Source organism: Equus caballus, chromosome 9, assembly GCF_041296265.1.
Source record: "Equus caballus isolate H_3958 breed thoroughbred chromosome 9, TB-T2T, whole genome shotgun sequence".
NCBI lineage: Eukaryota > Metazoa > Chordata > Mammalia > Perissodactyla > Equidae > Equus > Equus caballus.
This window is the reverse complement of record NC_091692.1, coordinates 88,100,453-88,120,809: the sequence shown is the minus strand read 5'-3', so window position 1 is coordinate 88,120,809 and position 20,357 is coordinate 88,100,453. Positions and strand designations below refer to the sequence as shown.

General features: G+C 37.5%; 1 protein-coding gene across 13 annotated transcripts in view; it reads right to left on the bottom strand.

Moving 5' to 3' along the window:
* Window positions 1-20,357, bottom strand: part of EFR3A (EFR3 homolog A) — a 103,745-nt gene that overhangs the window by 16,502 nt on the left and 66,886 nt on the right. For all 13 annotated transcript variants that reach the window (XR_011421442.1, XR_011421444.1, XR_011421443.1 and 10 more), the window contains 7 exons: window positions 20,170-20,221; window positions 17,931-18,103; window positions 17,387-17,462; window positions 13,084-13,245; window positions 12,307-12,438; window positions 10,556-10,623; window positions 9,463-9,590 (listed from right to left, as the gene is read on the bottom strand). Coding sequence is in view for 10 of the 13 variants with exons in the window: in XM_023648980.2 (XP_023504748.1) it covers window positions 9,463-9,590; window positions 10,556-10,623; window positions 12,307-12,438; window positions 13,084-13,245; window positions 17,387-17,462; window positions 17,931-18,103; window positions 20,170-20,221 (791 nt within the window). In the remaining 3 variants the exon portion in view is untranslated. The remainder of the gene's footprint in view (window positions 1-9,462; window positions 9,591-10,555; window positions 10,624-12,306; window positions 12,439-13,083; window positions 13,246-17,386; window positions 17,463-17,930; window positions 18,104-20,169; window positions 20,222-20,357) is intronic.

Here is a 20,357-nt window from a genome sequence, read left to right as displayed (position 1 = left end):
ATAGCTTTTTTCCAAAAAGGGGCATTTAGAACAGCAACATCAATAACCGTTACCTAATAGTTTAATAAAAAATAAAAGTCAACATAACACCAAAAAGATGAATTACATGATCTTAGTCGAACATGTTCAGTTTAATTAAAAACTCATAATATTGCCCTTATATCTCTAATTTTTCCACAAGACAGTGAAAGGTGTCAACAAACTCTGGTTCTAGGGTGGTAATTTAGGAACCAATGTCTAAAAGTCTCTACTGTGCATCAAAATTTGTGGACTGATGGGGGGTGGCCCCATGGCTGAGTGGCTGAGTTTGTGCGCATCGCTTCGGCGGCCAGGGGTTTTGCCGGTTCGGATCCTGGGCGCGGATATGGCACCGCTCATCAGGCCATGCTGAGGCGGCGTCCCAAATGCCACAACTATAGGGACCCACAACTAAAAGTATATACAACTATGTACCTGGGAGCTTTGGGGAAAAAAGGAAAAAATAAAATCTTTAAAAAAAAAAATTTGTGGGTTGATAAAATTTGCTTCTTTAGTCACAATAGTTCCTTCTCCATCACTTCCAGTCATTCAACTCCACTGGCCCCTGATCTTTTGCTTTATAATTTAACTACCTATCCAGAAAAACTTTCTCTTCACTTCAATGCTCTAGCTAATCTACTTTTCTCCCCACTTTTGCAAACTTGCAAAGTTCTCGAGCTCTCAAGTAAGCTCAGTCTGAACCAATAGCTCTAATCTTTCACTACCTACTCTTCCTGCAATTCAAATCCTGCCCCCAATCACTCTTCCTAAAGTGCTTTTTCATAAAATTCCACTGTCTTCCTAATCACTAAATTCAACAGCTATTCCTCAAGGCCATTTTCTGCTTAACCACTTAATGGAAATTTCTATTTTTTGATGAAAATCTCCTTCCATAAATTCTTTTCTACTTCTACTTTCTATTTCAGCATTCAACAACATTCCACAAATCTATTAAGTGACAGGACACCATGTTAGGTGATAGGGACAGATTGCTGAATGCAGTCCATACCCTCAGAGAGCTTACAGTCTAAAGGGAAGACAGAAAATAAACAAATCATCACAAGAATAATAAAGTATAAAGGAGAAGTACAGGGTGCTGGGAGAACAGCTACTAATCACGGTTACATTGAAAACAAGGAAGCCACTTTGTGTATCCCAATACACAGAATTAGAGGCTTATTCAACCATGGCTGGAGCTGGACAAGCCGACAGTCAGGAGAGTCATCACAGACACTCCCAGACTGCAGCATGGAAATGGGTAATTCTCAAGAAGCTCCCTAGAAGCTCCAAGTCTGCTGCCTGTCCATTTGGACACCTACAACAGTCCTTGAAGGATAACAGTTTCTCTTCTCCCACTTTCAAAATTTTGTCTGAGCGCTTTGCACTGTCAGTCTCTAACCGAAAATCATATGGGGAAGAGGATTCTTGGAAATGTACTTCTCAATTTTTCCTCTATGATGCAGAAGAGAATTTAGAAGAGGCAGCAATGACATCAACTGGGCATTAGGCAGTCTGGACTCATTTTTCTTTGGCTCCTCTTCTACTCCCATCCATAAAAGATGTGTTCATCCAGATCACATCCTTGGTCCCCCAACTCTCCTACAGAGTTCCCAAGTACAATTAGGGCTTCAACTGGCACCTAGCAGGCACTCTATAAAGACCTGTATGACTGACCAGGAGGATTCTGGTGCCTCACTTTCCCTTCTGAGCTCAAGTTCAATATTTTCAATTTCCTATCAATGTTTGATTCTACATGTTCTAAAGCCAATTTTAACATGTCTAATAAACCATCTTTTCCTCTACACTGCCCTATTTATTTTCAAGAATGCCATCATTCAACAACCTTTATCTTTTCTTATCTAAACTCTTAGGATAGCTTCCTAATACATCTGGTCTAATACATCTCTCCCTTCTGTACTGCAAATAGAAATGCTCCTAAAATAAAGCATTTCAGTCTTAATTATAATTTTACAACAAGTACAGCCCACTGACTAATGCAGAGCTTCCCAAACTTTTATATATCATTGCACATCCATAAAACTACAATACATGTATGGCACACGGAAACCAATGGAAGAGGCTGCTCACACTGCAGGCTCTGACTGCCTAGGCTCCACTCAGCTACGTGAAGAACTAGGATCAGTTAGACACCTGTACTGTTCCCAACAAGAGGTGGGAAGCTCAGACCTAGAATCAAAGTCTAACAGCACAGTTACTTCATAATCTGGCAAACCCCATTTTTCGAATCCCATTTCACATATACTGTGATTTTATTCTACAAAGGAGTAAAGAGTGAAGAACTAAAAGAAGGCCAGCACAGATAAACTGGTTTCTCTCTTACCATCTACTCCTCTCCTGCAAGGGAGCCTTCCATAGCAGTAACCAATGCTGTTAATCAAATACGGGAATTTACCCTCTCTCTGCGCAGATGGTAGGATGGCAATTCCCGGCCTCTCTGTGGTTAGGAAGGACTATGTAACCACTTCTGGCCAGTAAAGTATGAGAATGTTTTAGAGAGCAGCTGCTCCATCTGCTTGGATTCCAGATATGGATGATAGGAAGTTACACACAGTTTGAGCAACAAATAAATCTTGACTGTTTTAAATCACTAAGAACTTGTGATGGTTTGTTATCACAGCATAACTTAGCCAGGGTTTCTTAATGTTGGTACTACTGACATTTTGGGCCAGATAGTTCTTGTGGGGGCTTTCTGTGTACTATAGGATATGTAGCAGCAACACCAGCTTCTACCCACTAGATGCCAGTAGGCCTACCCCACCTTTCCCTGACCCAGCAGTGGTAACTAAAAATGTCTCCAGGATTGACACATGTTCCCTGGGATGTGCAAAATCACCCTCGATTGAGAACCACTGACCCAGTCCACCCTGACTGATGACAGACCTTGCTACAGTTTTCTATATATGCCACCATCACACTTAAGCCTCTTAACACACTAACCACATTACTTCCCCAAGCAATTCTACCCACTGCTTGAGGAATTAAAAAGGCATTCTGGGCTCTCTAGTCAGATCTTACCAACAGTACCTTCAATGGCTCACTATTTCTCTAGTGTTCTAGTCAAATGTGCCTATTCAATATCTGAGCATGCTTTGGCATATTTGCCTTCCACGCTTTTCTACAAACAGAAACCCCTACTGGAAACACCTTATTATTTGCCTTTCCTTACATCCTCCCCACTGTATAGATTCTTATCTTTCAAGGCCTAGTTGAATATTATATCACTTCCTTAAAATCTTAAATATTACTCCAATCACTTCTACTCATTCCTCCTTGTTCTAGCTACAAAAATCTATGATCAGTTATGACTGATCCTCTCTTACTACAGACATGTAAATTAACGTCTTATCTCCCCTACCACACCAGAAATCCAGTGACAGACTGTGTTTTGCATCCATCATACAGTACAGGAGTCACTCAGGTTCTGCTGTATGAAAGCTGGACGTACAGAATGAATACATACTCTGCTGTGACAAATTACTACATATGGTTTTGCTAGAGTTTTCAGGCTGAAAATACTTTATCTCCTGCATGTGGCTATTACTGAGCCAACCCAGATACTGTATCCCTTCTGTTTTTCCTTCATGATCACATGCCGTGATATAAAATACCAAACATAAGGACACGACTACAAAATAGGATGTGGTCATCACTGCTCACTTGTTTTTACCTGCTATGCAGGCCAACGTTCAAGGTCTTGCCAGAACTCAAAATGAGGAAAACATAATGGCCTGCTTCTCATAAAGCACCACATAAAGGAATTTCTAGGTTAATATACAAAGGCTGATGGGTTGCAGAAAGAGTCAAATTGAAGCCTAAGATAAAAATAAAAAGGAAGAGGGGTATGAGGGCAGGAGGGGGATCACTGAGTGGCAAAAGTCAATGAGCACAGAAGGAAGTATAGAGGATAAAGATTTAAGAAGATCAGAAATTTTAAAAGGGGAGAGAACGAAATTTAATAGGAAACTCTAACACTATATTCTCAGAACCTTTCTTCTTTTGACCTATATCATCACCCGCTTACAGGTGACTGCAGAAAAGCTGAGGTACAGCTATCATCAGATCAGATGCCTTGTACATCTACACAAAAGGAAGCTCCTAAAATAGAGCTTACAAAAGATAACTCCGATGCTCCCATGGGCCGTCGACGTCTGTTCCTGACCTGCTTTTCCAAGCCCAGTGACATGCAGCATCACCGTAGCCTCCGTGGACTTGCCTGTCTTGCTGGCTCTAGAGAACTGCCCTGTCACCATCTCAGTGTCTGATGTACACGCCCCTGGGGAGACCCTTGCTTCTCTTCCTCAAGCTGGGTTGGGCAGTCCTAGACACCACTTCCTGTGCCCTTTCCATTTTCCTATCCCTCCTTCCTCTCAGCTTCCTGTATCTGCTGTTCACAATGGTAATCACCATTTCTTCTTTTCTGTTTTTCACTAGAACCTGGATTTCAGAAGCCTAACTTCCTTCAGTGATATTTTGCTGCCACCTAGTGTATCTGTATATAATGTACATATAGCATTCAGGTGGCTAAGGAATAGAGAAAAGAGTCTGAATACAAGTGGCACAGAACTACAATAAACTACTCTCAATATAATTTTCTGTGGCTATATAAAAAATAAGATATAGGGACTGACAATTGAATATAGTAAGTCATAATTGTAATTAGGACTACTATACCACTCAGATTCAATTAAGCTAACTGGGGCAAAATAAAAGTCCACAAGTAATTTATCTACACAAGATTCAAAATGTCATAGTTTAGTGCTGACACCACTCATACAGATATAATTTTTTGGTCCTACAAAAAAACACAAAATTCCATCTAGAGCTAATGCATATTTCAGAACAAAAACAAACCAAAAAATCATTGTCACTATGGAATAAAAAGTTAGTGTAATACAAAAGACAATTAAAAAAAAAAAAACTGGGCCAGCCCCGTGGCCGAGTGGTTAAGTTCATGTGCTCCACTTCGGCGGCCCAGGGTTTCACTGGTTTGAATCCTGGGTGCGGACATGGCACCACACATCAAGCCATGCTGAGGCGGCATCCCACATGCCACAACTAGAAAAACCCACAACTAAAATATACAGCTATGTACTGGGGGGATTTGGGGAGAGAAAGCAGAAAACAAAAAAAAAGAAAAAGAAGATTGGCAAGTTATTAGCTCAGGTGCCAATCTTTAAAAAAAAAACGCAAACAAAACAAAACTTTAAAACAGAAGCTCTACCAGAAGAAATGGGATATATATGTGAAAATACATTTTTAAGCAGATATTGGTTGGTAAATAATGGAGGTTTTGATAAAGCAGATAAAGGCATCCATGTGTTATAATCAGCAGGACAAACAAAAATCAAAATGCCAAGTGGAAGATTAAGACATTTAAAAAATACTAATACCATTTTTTTTCCTTTTTCTCCCCAAATCCTCCTGCTATATAGTTGTATATTTTAGTTGTGGGTCCTTCTAGTTGTGGCATGTGGGACGCCGCCTCAGCGTGGCCTGATGAGCAGTGCCATGTCCGCGCCCAGGATCTGAACTGGCGAAACCCTGGGCTGCTGAAGCGGAGTGTGCGAACTTAACCACTTGGCCACAGGGCCGGCCCCTAATATCATTCCTATATTTATATGGTATTTTGTAGTTTTTAAAAGTACATTCATGTACATATCCTATTTGAGCTAAATGGCTTAGGGGCTATAATCCTTGCTTTATGTATGAGGACAAGCGTCACTGAGAGATTAAGGGGGTCTGCCCAAGGCCACACAGCTAGGGTTGAGCCAAGCCATTCTCTTCTTTCTCTTCAGTTCTTCACCTAGTCCTCCTCCCTGACATTTACACAATGTTGTAAGCCAATATGACCTCAATTAAAAAAAAATCCCCTATACTGCTGATTTCAAAATTCTCATTATAAGCTCCAAACTCTCACACAAAACCCAGCCCTGACTCCTGACTGCCTACAGGGTACCTGACTCGGAGGCTCTGCTGTCGAAGATACTCAACAAGAGGCTGATCTATAAAACTAACCCCTCTTTCCTACTCAGTTCTGTTAATAAAATCTCTGTCCTTCTATTATTCAAGATTCAAAACTACTGATAGAGAGCTACATCTGAAATGCATACTTCTTTCTTTCTTCACTTACACCCAGTCGTATCACCCAGACCTCCTTAAAAAACAAAGCAAAACAAGCAAAAGGAAGCAGCAAATAAAGTGCTCTTCCTCTTGGCTCTGTGCCATACACCCACGTCTCCAAGGCAGAGACCTAGATAAGATCTTTGGCTTTTTCTGTGTCTCCTCATATCAATCAGCTGCTTACAGATTCTTTCTTTTAAATTTTTCTAGAATCCACCCACTTCCCTGTATTTTCACTGGTACCTCTTGAGAACAGACCTCTGGTTCTCTTTCCTGGGGATTAGTGAAGAGTATTTTAAATAGTCACCCCATCTCCAGTTTGCTAAACTACAACCAAGTAATATTTCCAAAATGCAACTCTGATCATGCCATCCCCTATTTAGAATCATTCAATGACTCCTGCATTGCTTTCGGAATAAAGTTCAAACTATTTAAACTGGTTTTACAATTCCCAACTCCACTCCTTCCATTCACTCCAGGTAGATTAACTTTATATTAATTCCTTGAAAAATCGTGTTCTTGCCTACCTCCAATCCTTCACACAGGCTGTCACTGTCGTATGAAACACGGTTCACTTGCCTAACACTTGCTTCAGGCTCGGCTTAGGGATTTTCTTCCTCGGGAAGACATCCCTGTTCCAGCAAATCTGGACCAAATGCTCTCCCAGGTGCTGCCTGAGGGCCCTAAGCGTCTCTGATCACAGCCTTTAAGGCATACTGCGACTGTCTGGCTATTCGTCTTGTTAGAGACAACTGTATAATGAATTAACTTCTTTCCTATGCATCTAAAATAAAACTGGTAAAGTGCCATCTTGGGAGAACTGAAAAATAGTCACTCAAATCATCTGTGTTTTGTGGTTCAGATGAGGAACCCAGCTAAAAAAGACTGTAAGCTTTGTGAAAGTAGGGAGCTCTATCTCGTTCATTCTTGCTTTTGTCTGCACAGCAGCCGACAGTGTAAGTACTCAGTGAACACTTCAATAATTGTATAAGCTTACTGAGGCCACTGGCACCTCTGCATGATCCAGCTGAGGGGTATTACTGTATCCCTTTACAGAGGAGCATTTAGCACATGCCTAGACACATCCTATTCACTCAAATTCTAGGCTGATTTGAGATAAAAGAAAAATATAATAATCAGCTGACATCTACCGACAACTTACTGTAGGTCAGGCATGAATAGTTCTTAGGCAGAACACTCTTCTTTCTCTAGACCCAGTTATCATTGCATTTCAAGCATTCCTCTGTCTTCCCCACTAGATTTTAATCCTTGAGGTTAGGGACTGCATCTTAACATTTTTCTATCCTTCAAAGTCATATCAGTGCCTGATAAATAGTAGGCACTCAGTAAAGGCTTGTGGAATAAAGGAAAAACTCAATCTAGATCAATACAGATGACTGAACAATCTTTGAACACATGAAAAATAGCAAAATCAAATTATTAAGCACCTACCTGAAGAGGTGAGACAGTGATGTCACCTAATCAAAATATTTAATTTCAGCCTCTCTACCTCATTTGTAAAGAAAGATAATACTATCTTCCTCACCAATTTTAAGGATTAAATGAGAAAATGAATACAAGAGCCTATCACAGTGCCTGCACACAGTTAGTGCATAATAAACAGCAGCTACTATTCGGGTGATGATGGGTGTATGCACGATACACAACAAACTAAATATATTTTGCTTTTTCTTTTAATACATTGTTCTTAAATTTCTTAATTTTTAAGATGACTGATACAGCAAAAGAAAAATTTAATAACCGATTGATTGTCCCCTAAATTGTCACTGTATCTTCTGACTCTTTCTGCATTAAGGCAGGACACACACGCCACAGGCTGGTTCTAAACTATCAACGTTTTTATAAATCAGAAAGGTCTTATTCAGACTGAGGGATTTCTATGCAGTCATATAATTAAGTATATACTGAAATATTCAGAATTCCTCCAGTCATAAAGAGGCATTAAGAAAAAGAATACATCTTTTTCAGGGGTGAGAGGAAATGAGGAAGAGCAAACCACCTTAAAAAAAAAAAGTACCAGAATTTTCATTAAAAATTGTTAAGAGTTAAAGGAACGGGGTAAAAGGAAATAACAAGGGGTGAAAACAAACTACGGGTATGGCGAAGACAGAGCAAAATAATAACTGAACTTATAAGCATAGAAAATATACAGGCCACTGGCTCCATTTTCTAAAGGGCTAACTTTATGAAGCTATTTTCCTAGAGGACAGGCAAGGGAAGGGCAGGCCAAACCAACACTGGATTTACCTTTGTACTTGTGCCTGGGTTTATGAGGTTTTTTGCCTGAAGGAAAAAGAGCTAAATCCAAATTATAAGAATGAAATATTTTAAAAGTCTTTGAAAAAACTTATTTTAAATTACAAAGCTCTACTAATGTTTGATTCTTAGCACTTTTATTTCCCCAAGGAATTCATGGGAAATAAAATCTCCTATAGTCTGGAATTTCTTAAAAATTCAAAATAATCATTAACATCTCAGAATATTATGAACTATCATTGTAATAAATGTACATATTTTGGATCCATATTATAAAAAAGATAGGTATTTACAAAGACTGTGTTACTTCTAATGATTGATGAAAACCACCTAAGTGAAACCAAATAGTTCTCGTACTGAACAGAGGAATCCCCGAAGGAAGACCCAGTTCTTCCACCAAGTTTAATACTTATACAACCATCAAATGAAGAGGAAGGTAAAGGCAGAAAGTCTTCGATTTTTAGCTTTTAAAAAAAATTGAAGACACGACACCATGCAGTTTTGCCTTGGAACACAACAGAATTACTTCAGTCGATGAAAAGAACAGAAGGAAATACACAGTGCAGAGAGGAAAACATCCTTAACTTAAAAGTTTGTGGATTTCTTCACTCAGCAAATGATGTGTCCTCTTTCAAATGACAAAAGTTGCCTAATTCATTAAGCTCAATAAACACAAATCACTAAACAATTTTCACCAATTTCCATGAGTTAAATACAGTATTGATTAACGAGGAAAGATCTCACTTTGCTTCTTTGTCTAAAGTATATTATTAAGTATAATAATAACAACAACAATAATCACCTGAGGACTCCATCTGCTCATGATAAAATCACACATATTTCTTTAGAGATTTACTAACGGTTTTCAAGAGCAAACTTTTAAAAAAGAAGTAAACCCTATTAAGCATTTGAAAAGCTGTGCTATAGTAAGTCCACAAACAGCACTAATTTTCCTTGCTAACCAGGTCTGGACAAATTACTGAAGCACAATCCCTCGAGTAAGAGTTCAAATTAGCCTCCTCTCACCTGTTACTTGTGGTACGTACGGTACTGACAATCTCTCAACACTATAGCCACTTCCACCTAGGGACTCGGCAATCTTGTTGGTCAAAAAGTACAAATTTTTGTCATGCTTCTCTAAAGATTTTGGAAGCCTGTCAGGTTGATCAAAACAAAAGTCATTCAGTATTATTTAAATTACTGAGCAAAAATAAGTTAATATGCAAACATTCTAGATCAAAGCCTAAATATTATAAATATAAATGCAATTTAAACTGTAATTAGTAATAAAAAACGCAGCATATTTTAGGAGACTAATGTGAGCTCTTTAAAAACACATGATATGTGGTCCCATATATTAACCATGCTGATTCTTTACTCAATAACGTTCCAATGGTGAAGTGAGCCTTCCATTATTCTGTTGGCATTCACACATTAAAAGACGAGCAGGACTAAATTCAGCTTTAACTTTCATGCTAATTAAAAATCTACTGAGAGAGGAAAAGAAAAATGTAGCTCACTGATTGCTAATAAAAACTGTATTAGCCAGCTAAGTGATGGGAAGCACTGCCCAGTCAGATAAGGTTTTACTTCCCTTTCAAACTGCCTGATATTGTCTTAGCATTATGTTTTCAATATTAAATTGGTTTTACAGCCCAAAAGTTTGAATAATGTATTCTTCATATATATTTTTTTGTTTGGACAGCAAGAAGAATGCAGGGTATAACATTGATTTTCCTTAATAAATCCTTTCTCTCACAATTCTATGAGTATTGTTATTTATTACTAGAAGTCTTGAACAGGATATTGTATTCTCATAAAGGATATTCATTTATATAAGAGAACATGCTATATTTAAAAGATGTATCTCCACATTAAAAAAGAGTAAGATAAATATTTTTTCCATCAAAGACTACCACTGTGTGTGAGGCTACATTAATAATGTACAACAACTTTCACAGCAAGAGAAAGTTGAGTGAATTAAATGACAGAAACACAAAATGATGATTATTATAAATCACCAGAAAATTATTCTAACAATAGTTTATTCCCTTATAATCATCACTGATTGGTTTCTCAAGTCAGTGCCCCTTCCTTAAAATGTAAAGAATTAACATACATGCACTTATCTCTGAAAATATGCTCTGGGAGAAAATAAGGGGCTTCCATAGTTCGAATTTCAATAACCTGAAAAATATCCAAAAACAAAACAAAAATCAAAAACCTCACCTCTCAGGACCTTGCTATGAAAATTTAGAAAACTAAAAGAACAGAAACTAAACATTAAAAAGAAATACTATCACTTTATTTGGAATTCAAGCTATGTTTAGAGCCCAAATGCAGAGTTCAGTTTGTTTTCACACTTATTATTTTAAAAATTCAGCAGGTAAAAAGTCATAACAATAAAACAATACATGTAGTTAAAAACAATGATAAAGTTACGTTTGGTTAAACCCACTATAAAGGGATAAAAACACCTGTTTTCTCAGAGAAGTGGCACTGTTTGGAAACCCCTCTAGAAAGCGCAAGGCCCTCGGCATGCTCCCTCGCCACGCTCCTTCTGCAGCAGGTGCAGCAAGTCTCGATGCACTTGTGAGACTGGCTCCTCCACTCACCTGCGAGCAACTTCAATGGGGTACTCTGCTTTCATAATATTTCTACCTCTAATGGCAGCCATCAAATATTCACTCAAACATTTGTTTACCAAATAAATGAGTTTTATTTCTTAGAATGCATTAAACGGGCCAGCCCAGTGGCACAGCAGTTAAGTTGTCATGTTCCGCTTCAGCGGCCTGGGGTTGGCCGGTTAGGATCCCAGGTACAGACATGGCATCGCTTGGCACACCATGCTGTGGTAGGCGTCCCATATATAAAGTGCTGGAAGATGGGTACGGATGTTAGCTCAGGGCCAGTCTTCCTCAGCAAAAAGAGGAGGATTGGCAGCAGATGTTAGCTCAGGGCCAATCGTCCTCAAAAAAAACCCAAAAAACAAAACAAGACAAAAAAAGAATGCATTAAAAACCTAAATTTTAGTACGGACTGAGAGATGTGCTTCCAATGTCATACAAATGAGGTTCTCCCTAACAAACATTTTCAAAGAATAAAAAGTACAGTAGATTTTTTCTGCCAGGTAAGTTAGGGGCTGGCTCTGTGGCCAAGTGGTTAAGTTCACGTGCTCCACTTCAGTGGCCCAGGGTTTTGCCGGTTCGGATCCTGGGTGCAGACCTGGCACTGCTCATCAGGCCACGCTGAGGCGGCGTCCCACACAGCACAACCAAAGGAACCTACAACTAGAATGTACAACTATGTACTGAGGGGCTTTAGGGAGAAGAAAAAAAAAACCCAGGAAGATTGGCAACAGATGTTAGCTCAGGGCCAATCTTTAAAAAAAAAAAGAAATGTATGTTAAATCAGGCAAGTAACTATTTAATGAGTTACTGCTGAGAAAAGTTCAATATAGTTGAATGATATAGGACAAATCTCTGAGAGGCACATTAATTATTCAATGTTTGAGAGCTGGCTCAAATAGATTGGTTTAAAACAATAACGACAACAAAAACAGCATAATGTAAGAAAATCTAGATACTAAGATTCATAATGGTTTAAAAAGAAAAAAATTATATATTCAAGCACATGAAGTATTCTGCAACAAAATCAGATATTCTACTCAACCACTACATGAAATATTCTAATAAAACAACAGGCATCAAAGAAAATATAAACACTGTAGTTTCAATTTAGTCACTGAATACTTTTATAAAATTATCTTAATTTGATACATGATCATCAAAATTAAAAATAATCATCACTGGAAGAAAATTAGCCATTTTTGTATAAAAATCAAGTTGAAGCACTTTTCTAAATACTTACCTTGCTAACATGCTGGCAAAATGCAGGGACAGCTATCATCTGACTCACAAAGTTGAGGTATGCAGCAACCAGTGCCATGATTCCACAACGATGGAACATTGGCAAATTATCCTCATTGATAATTGCGCTGTCCTTTAAGAAAAAACAAGCACAGCAGACAGATCAAAGTCTTATGCTCCATTAGTGTTTTCTCTATGACTACATTGAAAAACTGTAGGTAATGTGGAGTGCTAACAAAAATGTCACCTTATAAGAAGTTGTATTTAAAAATTCCAAAAGGGGCATAAATGCCCATTTATAGGAGAGTTAAATCTTTCAACTTAAATAGCTCTTCCTTAGGAAAGCCTTTGCTAAGGAAAAAAAGAAAAGTGTGTGTGTGTGTGTGTGTGTGTGTGTGTCTCTCTTATATATATGTCATATATATTCTCATTGCATGCTGTCTTTTTATTACCTAACACAAACTCTAATTAAACAACTACATCCATGTAACTATTACTCAGTGACTATCTTCTGCACTAGACTGAAAGTACGGGCACAGGGACCATGCAGTCTTCTTCATCACAGTATTCCCATGGCCTTCATTGATATTTAGCACATAGTCAATGCTCATTCAACACGGGAAAAGAATAAATGAATGTGATCACATTCTTCAGTATTTTAGACTGAAAATTAGACACTGCCTTTTCAAAATTAACATCCTTGGATAAAGACAACAACACTTGAAATACGGTGTCTAATTTAAAAAAAGTTTTTTTCAGTGAAGTTATGAAAGCATACCTGTAAAGCAATGGCCAATCGAATAAGATCAATAACCACTTCTTCATTGGCCAATTCGATAGTTATAAGAGCAAGAGAAGTATAAAGTAGCTCATAGTTTTTTTGAACATTGTCTTCCTCTTTACAGCCCAAATATATGTGCCGATATAGCTGCTGCCCATTCTGAAAAGGGTAATGACAGAGGAAAAAGATAATTTTGCTTCAAAAGTAATAAAGGCAGATTTCACATGCATATAACCTCCTACAAAGTAGCTATCTTATTACATAATTTAACAGGAAAGAAAAATTTAAGCTGATAATCAGATGATCAAATTGTATTCCAATTATTAACATCAACAAATATACCAATATGTACCTTGAAACTAACATTAGAGTTGAAGAAGAAACCTTACATAAAAACAGCAAGTAAGAAATAGTTCTAGTGTAAACGATGAAATGGTTTTAGTAGTAATTTGAAAGACAACAGCAAATTATAGATTGATATGAGAAGAAACTGGAATGGGTGGCCGAGCTACGGCAGCCTCGGCAATGACAGAGGGCATCTGGCTGAGGGGCAGTGTACTCAGGCTTTCTCGTCTTAGGGAACCATCTCCTGGGAGGCGGGTCAGGAGCTGTGCAGGAAGGCGCATCTGCAGGTTCTGCTACACTTTGGGATGAAGTGACCCAAGGGTGTCTAAAGCCTATATATAGGGCAGAGGTTACAGAAACACCCTAGGGATTCCACAGAGTTTCCCTCTAAACCAAACTAACCTAAGTATGTTAATAAAGAACATAAAGCCTTCCTATCTAAAGCATTCCTGGGTATAGGTCCCTGCCAAGTAAGAGCTAAGAGAAGTAAGAGAGTGTTTCCCATTTCAAGTCACTATGTAGCAATGAACCCAACTTGCTGCACTGGTTCTCAACACTAACTGTAAGCTACGATCACTGGGAAACTTGAATGACCACCATGCTTCTACCTTCCCATTCCTCAGGACTGCCCACCGCAATAGGACTTAAGTAGTCAGTGGTAAAGCCCAAACATCAGTGTTTTTAAAGCTTAAAGCTCCCCAGGTGATCCTAATGTGCAGCCAGGGTTAAGAACACGGGGCCTACTCATTCGTATGTGGAAGGACTTTAGCTTAACACTCCAGGCCTGTTTCTCAGCAGGTTCATCTGCTTGACCCCCTCAGTGGGGGTAAGAACTGAGCAAGAGCAGCACAGTCTTCTGAAGCCAGCCTGTCCATAAAAGCATGCATTTTCCTCTGTTCTAACATGCACCATGGACCCATCCTGGTAAGGGGAGCCTGCAGCTTTTCAGTTGCACCAGTTAATGACTGGTTAAGTTTGCTTTGATCTGTGGTACAGTGTTGAGACTTTTTTTGGCTACAGATATAAAGCTATGCTCTCCTATCAGGTTCCTGTCTAATTCTGAAGCTGATATTTTGGTTTCCACCTTTCTGAATCCAGGGTGTCTGTCTCTCTCTCTCAAACGGTTCTATCCTTGGGTGTGTAAGCATCGTCTATGTACTGGGTTCTCTCACACTCGAGAGTATTCTTGAATCCTGTGGATCCTAAACATTAACAAACAGTAAAGTTGTACTTACCACGTGGGAGTTTAGGCTCTAGGTTCCGTAAGTAATTCGTATTTTTAAAAATTACCTACTACATAGCCACTATATTGGATTCAATTAAACTCTAACATGTATAACATATAGATATATACATGTATATACATAATATATATAACTTACGCTATAATAATATAAATAGGTATAATGACTTAAAAAAGTGGTTTGGCATTATCTAGAGAAATGGGAGTTATATACAGCATAATACATGTACAAGAATGTTTATAGCAGCACTGTTAATAACAACCCCAAATTAAAAGTAATCCAAATGTCTGCCAATAGGAGAATAGATAATTTATTGTATATTCGTGTCATGAAATACTAAAAAGCTATACATATGAATGAATTTTACCAAAATAGAGCTAAATGAAGGAAAGAAAACATAAAAGAATATATAATGCGTATGGTTCCTGTAACACAAAATACAAAAACTGGCAAACCTATTCTGTATTATTTAGGGATATATAGATGTAGACTTAGGTGGTAAAACTATAAAAAGGAAAAAAGCAAAGAGTCAATTTTTACAAAAGTAAGAGCAGTGATTACTGTCTGGAGACGATGGAGCTATAAACAAGACGGGCGTCTGGGACGCTTCTGGTTACACTGTTTACTTTAAAGTCATTAAAATAATAATGCCTGTATAGTCTATATTTCACAATAAAAAGCGCTTTTTGTCCACAGAATTCCTTGAATTGATAAAACATGAACATGAGCGCTCTCACATGGTAACCTTCCGTCTGGAGGACAGCCCTCAGCCCTAGGAGAGCAGCCTGGGAGGTGGGGCTCTAGACACTGAATATGAACAGCTGCTTTCTCTGTCTGGAAGGATAGCTTCATTAGGAAGTTATCATCACACCCTCCCAATGTAAACTGTAAGGGTTTCCTGCCCGGGGACAGTTTCCCAAACTTAGCCCCAATATCGAAGACATCCCTAAAACACTCAGAGTGGCCTTAGGCTGGGCAGTAATCTGAGCCACAGCTGCCTGAACACGCAATGCTGGCAGCGAAAATGCCAAAGGTTCTGTCCATGCGAAAGTAAGATTCTCTTATCCAAAGGGCAGTCCATCAGCCCCTGGCTATAGAACCCCAACTTTTTTTCCTTAGGTCTTTGCTGAAATTTCCGTAAGTTGCCAGTGAAAGCTGCATATGAAAACCAAATAACATTTTGACTGATAAAATAAATTGGAAGGTAAATGAAAAAGGGTGCCCAATTATAAAAATAAAATCTGATAAAAGAAAAAATGTCAACAGGTTGCTCCTAAAGAAAAATATCCTAAAAGGAATGGTTTATACTAATGATAACTAATACTTAGCCAGGTAAATTATTTTAAATTATAAAATAGAAGGCTAACTAACTCAGAGAACAGTTTACGGATTCAAAATTTAACATGGAATAATAGTCTCATATTTCAGTTAAATTGTAGCCTTTCAAATTGGTTGGCTAGCAAAATTAAGCACAGAGAAGGATTATCTCTATCACCGTCATATCAGATAAAAATAACATGCAGTCCCAACGTTCAGGATTGCTTAATGTCATCATATAAAATCAAAAACCAAAAGATTGAGTTATCAATGAGTTTCCAAAATTCATTTTATGAATCACAATTGACAGTTTCTCAGTTATGGGGCACAACTTCTTTCTTTAACTGGGTGATATAAAAAAATACTGAAAAAGTAAAAGTTCGAAAGAATTAATATCTTTGTTCTATTTATTAGCCACTTTTTGCATATACAATATAGCCAAACTCAAAGAAATATTTTTATTCACATTTTGGAACCGTGATATTCTGTAAATTATCTTTCAAAGGAAGTTTTTGACTGTGAGCCTATCAACTTGAAACACAGCAGTTAACAGTAACGGACAGGGACAGCAAAGTAAAAGACGGTGACAGGGAGGAAGCTCGCAGCCAGAACACGCATTATAGACATCTGCATCCCTCTTCCTATGGGCTCTGTCTGCCGTTCCCTGCGCCTCTAAAGATCAGGGGGCACTCATCTACCAAGACAGGGATGATCTTGAGGCCAGTTAGCATGTGTGTCAGGGTTACTGTTGTATCTCGCAATGCCAAGCTCACTGTCTGGCAAACACCAGGTGCTCAAGCTTTGGATGAAGAATAAGTGCACAGAAAGTTTACTCAATATGCTAAATAACTTTAGGTGCCAGGATTTTCTAAAGTCAGTCATTTGCCAACAGAGCTACAAAATTGAAGTGATCATAATGAAAATCTAGCTAAATGCCACTTATAAGAGCAGAGATCCCACCTCATGTTTACATCCCAAACAGTGCACAGAACAATGCCTAATACACAGTAAACACACTACTTATTCAACGGTGATAAGTATTTTTAAAAACTTCAAGCTGTCTCCTAAAGAGCCATTAAAATTGGAGTCAGCATGGGTGTTTGGGGTGGGGAGGAGTGCAGGGCAGAAATTAGAGGGAGACATTTTACTCAAAGGAAGAAGTTCAGCACTCTTACAGCACGGTCCAGCAATCCGCTGCTTAAACACAGCCTGGAGGAGACACCATTAGGAATGCTGAAACAACGTGACGGAGGCTGAGAACAGTGGCTTGAGATTTTCAACTCCAAAATTCTATGGCTTCATTTTAAGGTCACAGATCACTATAAAACTACCTAACAACTCAAATGGCTATAACTTATAGTATGCATTATTTTTTAGAAGATAAACTTACTTACCTTTTTCATGAAACTTGTGTCTTGTCTACAAATTTTTTCTCTTTTTATCTTTAGATCAGCTACATCTGGTATTATTCTAGAGACAACCAATATATCATTTTTAATGAATAGCATATTTAGTTATAATATCATGTCTTATATGGCAAATCATAGTTAGAAGTTCGAACTATGTAACCCTCACTTCAATGAGCATTTTAAATAGGCATATAATATAATGACACTACTGAGTTACCAAGTTTAATTAAGGGGAACTGCATAAAGCAATCCTGACTCCTAATGTCATTCCTAAATTTAAAGCAAAACCAAAATAAAATTCATGTAACTAGTGATTACTGGTAGATGAAATCTATGAAAGTACATTAAAAGAGCTCCAAGCATTTGCTATATTAAACTATATTACTAGTTGTCTTGATATCAATTAAATAAAACTCTGGATTAATAAAACTTGAAAGTCCTGGATTAAAAAAAAATCACAATACTTAAATACATTAATGTAGAAATTTTAAAACATTATCATTAAGCCTATTTCAATATGACACATTACCTGATCCCTCGAAGCTTTGCCCTATTGTCATGGCGATCCATGAGATTATGCATTACTTCCAAGACTAACTGTCTCAGTTCGTAGTCTTCCATTAGGGATGGTGATAATAAAGGATCCAGAAAAGACCCAGGCAGGGCAGTAACAATCGTCTTTGCTTTATATCCAGAGGTTACCTGATAATAGGAAGAAAAAACGAAACAGAAAACCTTTGTCATGAGTCCTTCTTTGGTAAAATTCTCAAATTACTTTACAAGAATCATAAACTAAGGGAAACAGGAAGTATGGAGATAAGCCCAAAGGAAAAACAAAAAAGTAATTTTTAAGGTAATGAGGATTTACTGAATTTACAAAAACATCATTCATAAAGAGAATAAAATTAGTGGCATACATTTACCACATGCCAGGCATGAATCTAAGCAATATATATGTATTAACTTTATCCTCACAACATCCCTGTGAGGTAGGCATTAGTGTATCCCCATTTCACAAAAGAAAATTGAGGCTCAGAGAGGTTAAAAATATTTGGAATAGCGAGGCCGGCCCCATAGCCGAGTGGTTAAGTTCACGTGCTCCACTTCAGCAGCCCAGGGTTTCCCGGTTCAGATCCTGGGCACAGACCTAGCACCGCTTATCAGGCCATGCTGACGCGGCGTCCCACATGGCACAACTAGAAGGATCTACAACTAGAATATACAACGATGTACTGGGGGTCTTTGGGGAGAAAGGAAAAAAAAGAAGATTGGCAACAGATGTTACCTCAGGGCCAATCTTTAAAAAAAAAAAGGACTATATGGGATAGGTAGTCAACACTAAATGGACACAAGAAGATTAGGCAGCAAAGAGTACAGGTAAAACCTGAAAACTTTTAATTTAAACTTGCAAATTATTCTTTTATTTTAAAGTAAGCAATTTATGATAATAGGAATACATTTTCATTTTGGAAAGCTATATTTTATTAATTGACTTGAATTTTATGAGTCCATTCCTATCTTCTAAATTTAAAGCTTTTAAAGAGCATATACATAAATGCTATTAAATATTTTAACCATACCACATAGACATTCATTCTGTTGACTATGTGGTACAATTAGGATTAGAGGCAAGATTATTTACTCAGGGAATTTGTTTAATGAAAAACTTAAGACCAAATTAAATTTCAGGTGGGTAATTTCAATTTCTATTCTGGATTACAAGCATATATGGAACATCTAACATTTATATTTGGGCACTTATTATTGGATGGAGGTGATTTTATAAGTGACCAGGAAAATTGGTGAGATAATTGCTATCCACCCAGAAAAATAAAAAATACATCCAGGTCTCACACCACATACAAAAATAATCTTCAGATGAAAGTTCTAGATGTAGAAAGCCAAATTTTAAAAACTTTCATAAGAAATATAAATAAATGTATTTATACCATCAGAGCAGGCAAGGAGCTCTTGAACAAGATACAAATAAAAAAGCACAAAACCTAGGAAAGGATTGATAAATCTGGCCATATTAGAATTTAAAAATTCTTTATGACAAGCAACCATAAACAGAATTAAATTGAAACCACACAAGATATTTCTGTACTTATCCCTAGGTATGAAGTATTTCTTTTAAAAAATAGGATCATGTACAATAAAGATTTCCAGGATAAATTTTAAAGATTATTAATTTGGAAAGGACACACATTCCAAACAACCAGCTCCTACCTTGTTCTTGGCATTATACTAAATTTCGTTGAATCAAAGATGAATATAACCGCTATAAATTAACAACAGGACGTCCCATTTTAGGTATGCTTTCCCTTTTCAGCTGCTTATACCTGACTTATTTTCCAAACAAGAAGCCATTATTTGGTCCGGATGTGAAAGAAACAGCATGATATGTAGAAAGAACATTGGATTTCAAGTCCAAGTTCTGTTCTCTAGCTCTGAGACCTTTGTGAACCTCCTCCACTCCTTTCCCTCAAAGTCTCGCAGCCTAGGCATCTTCATCAATAAAAGGGCAATACTTTCTGCCCTCTGTATGTTTCATCAATATGAAAATCAAACAAGATGATAGAAGGGAGGAATAAACAGTAAAAGTATAATAAAATAAAGGAAAATTAAAAGCATAACATTTAAGTACATAAATCACAGAAAAAACTAACCATAAATACTATCTGACTATATAAGAAAAAGCAGCTGATAACATGAAGCTATTCTTCAATAAATGAAGGTTAAGTGTGTTCTTCACTTAAATGTCTTACCATAAGTAAAGATCTCAGCAACATTATCTGAATCCGCCTGGTTCCCAAATCCCTAAAATATACAAAATACTGGTATTATTGTTTACTGATTTTAAAACTCTATTCATACTGGCTAAACAGATTTTATTTTCATAATAGCTAAAGTCATGGCTCACTTTAAACTCTAAAGTAAATTTCATATGAGTTAA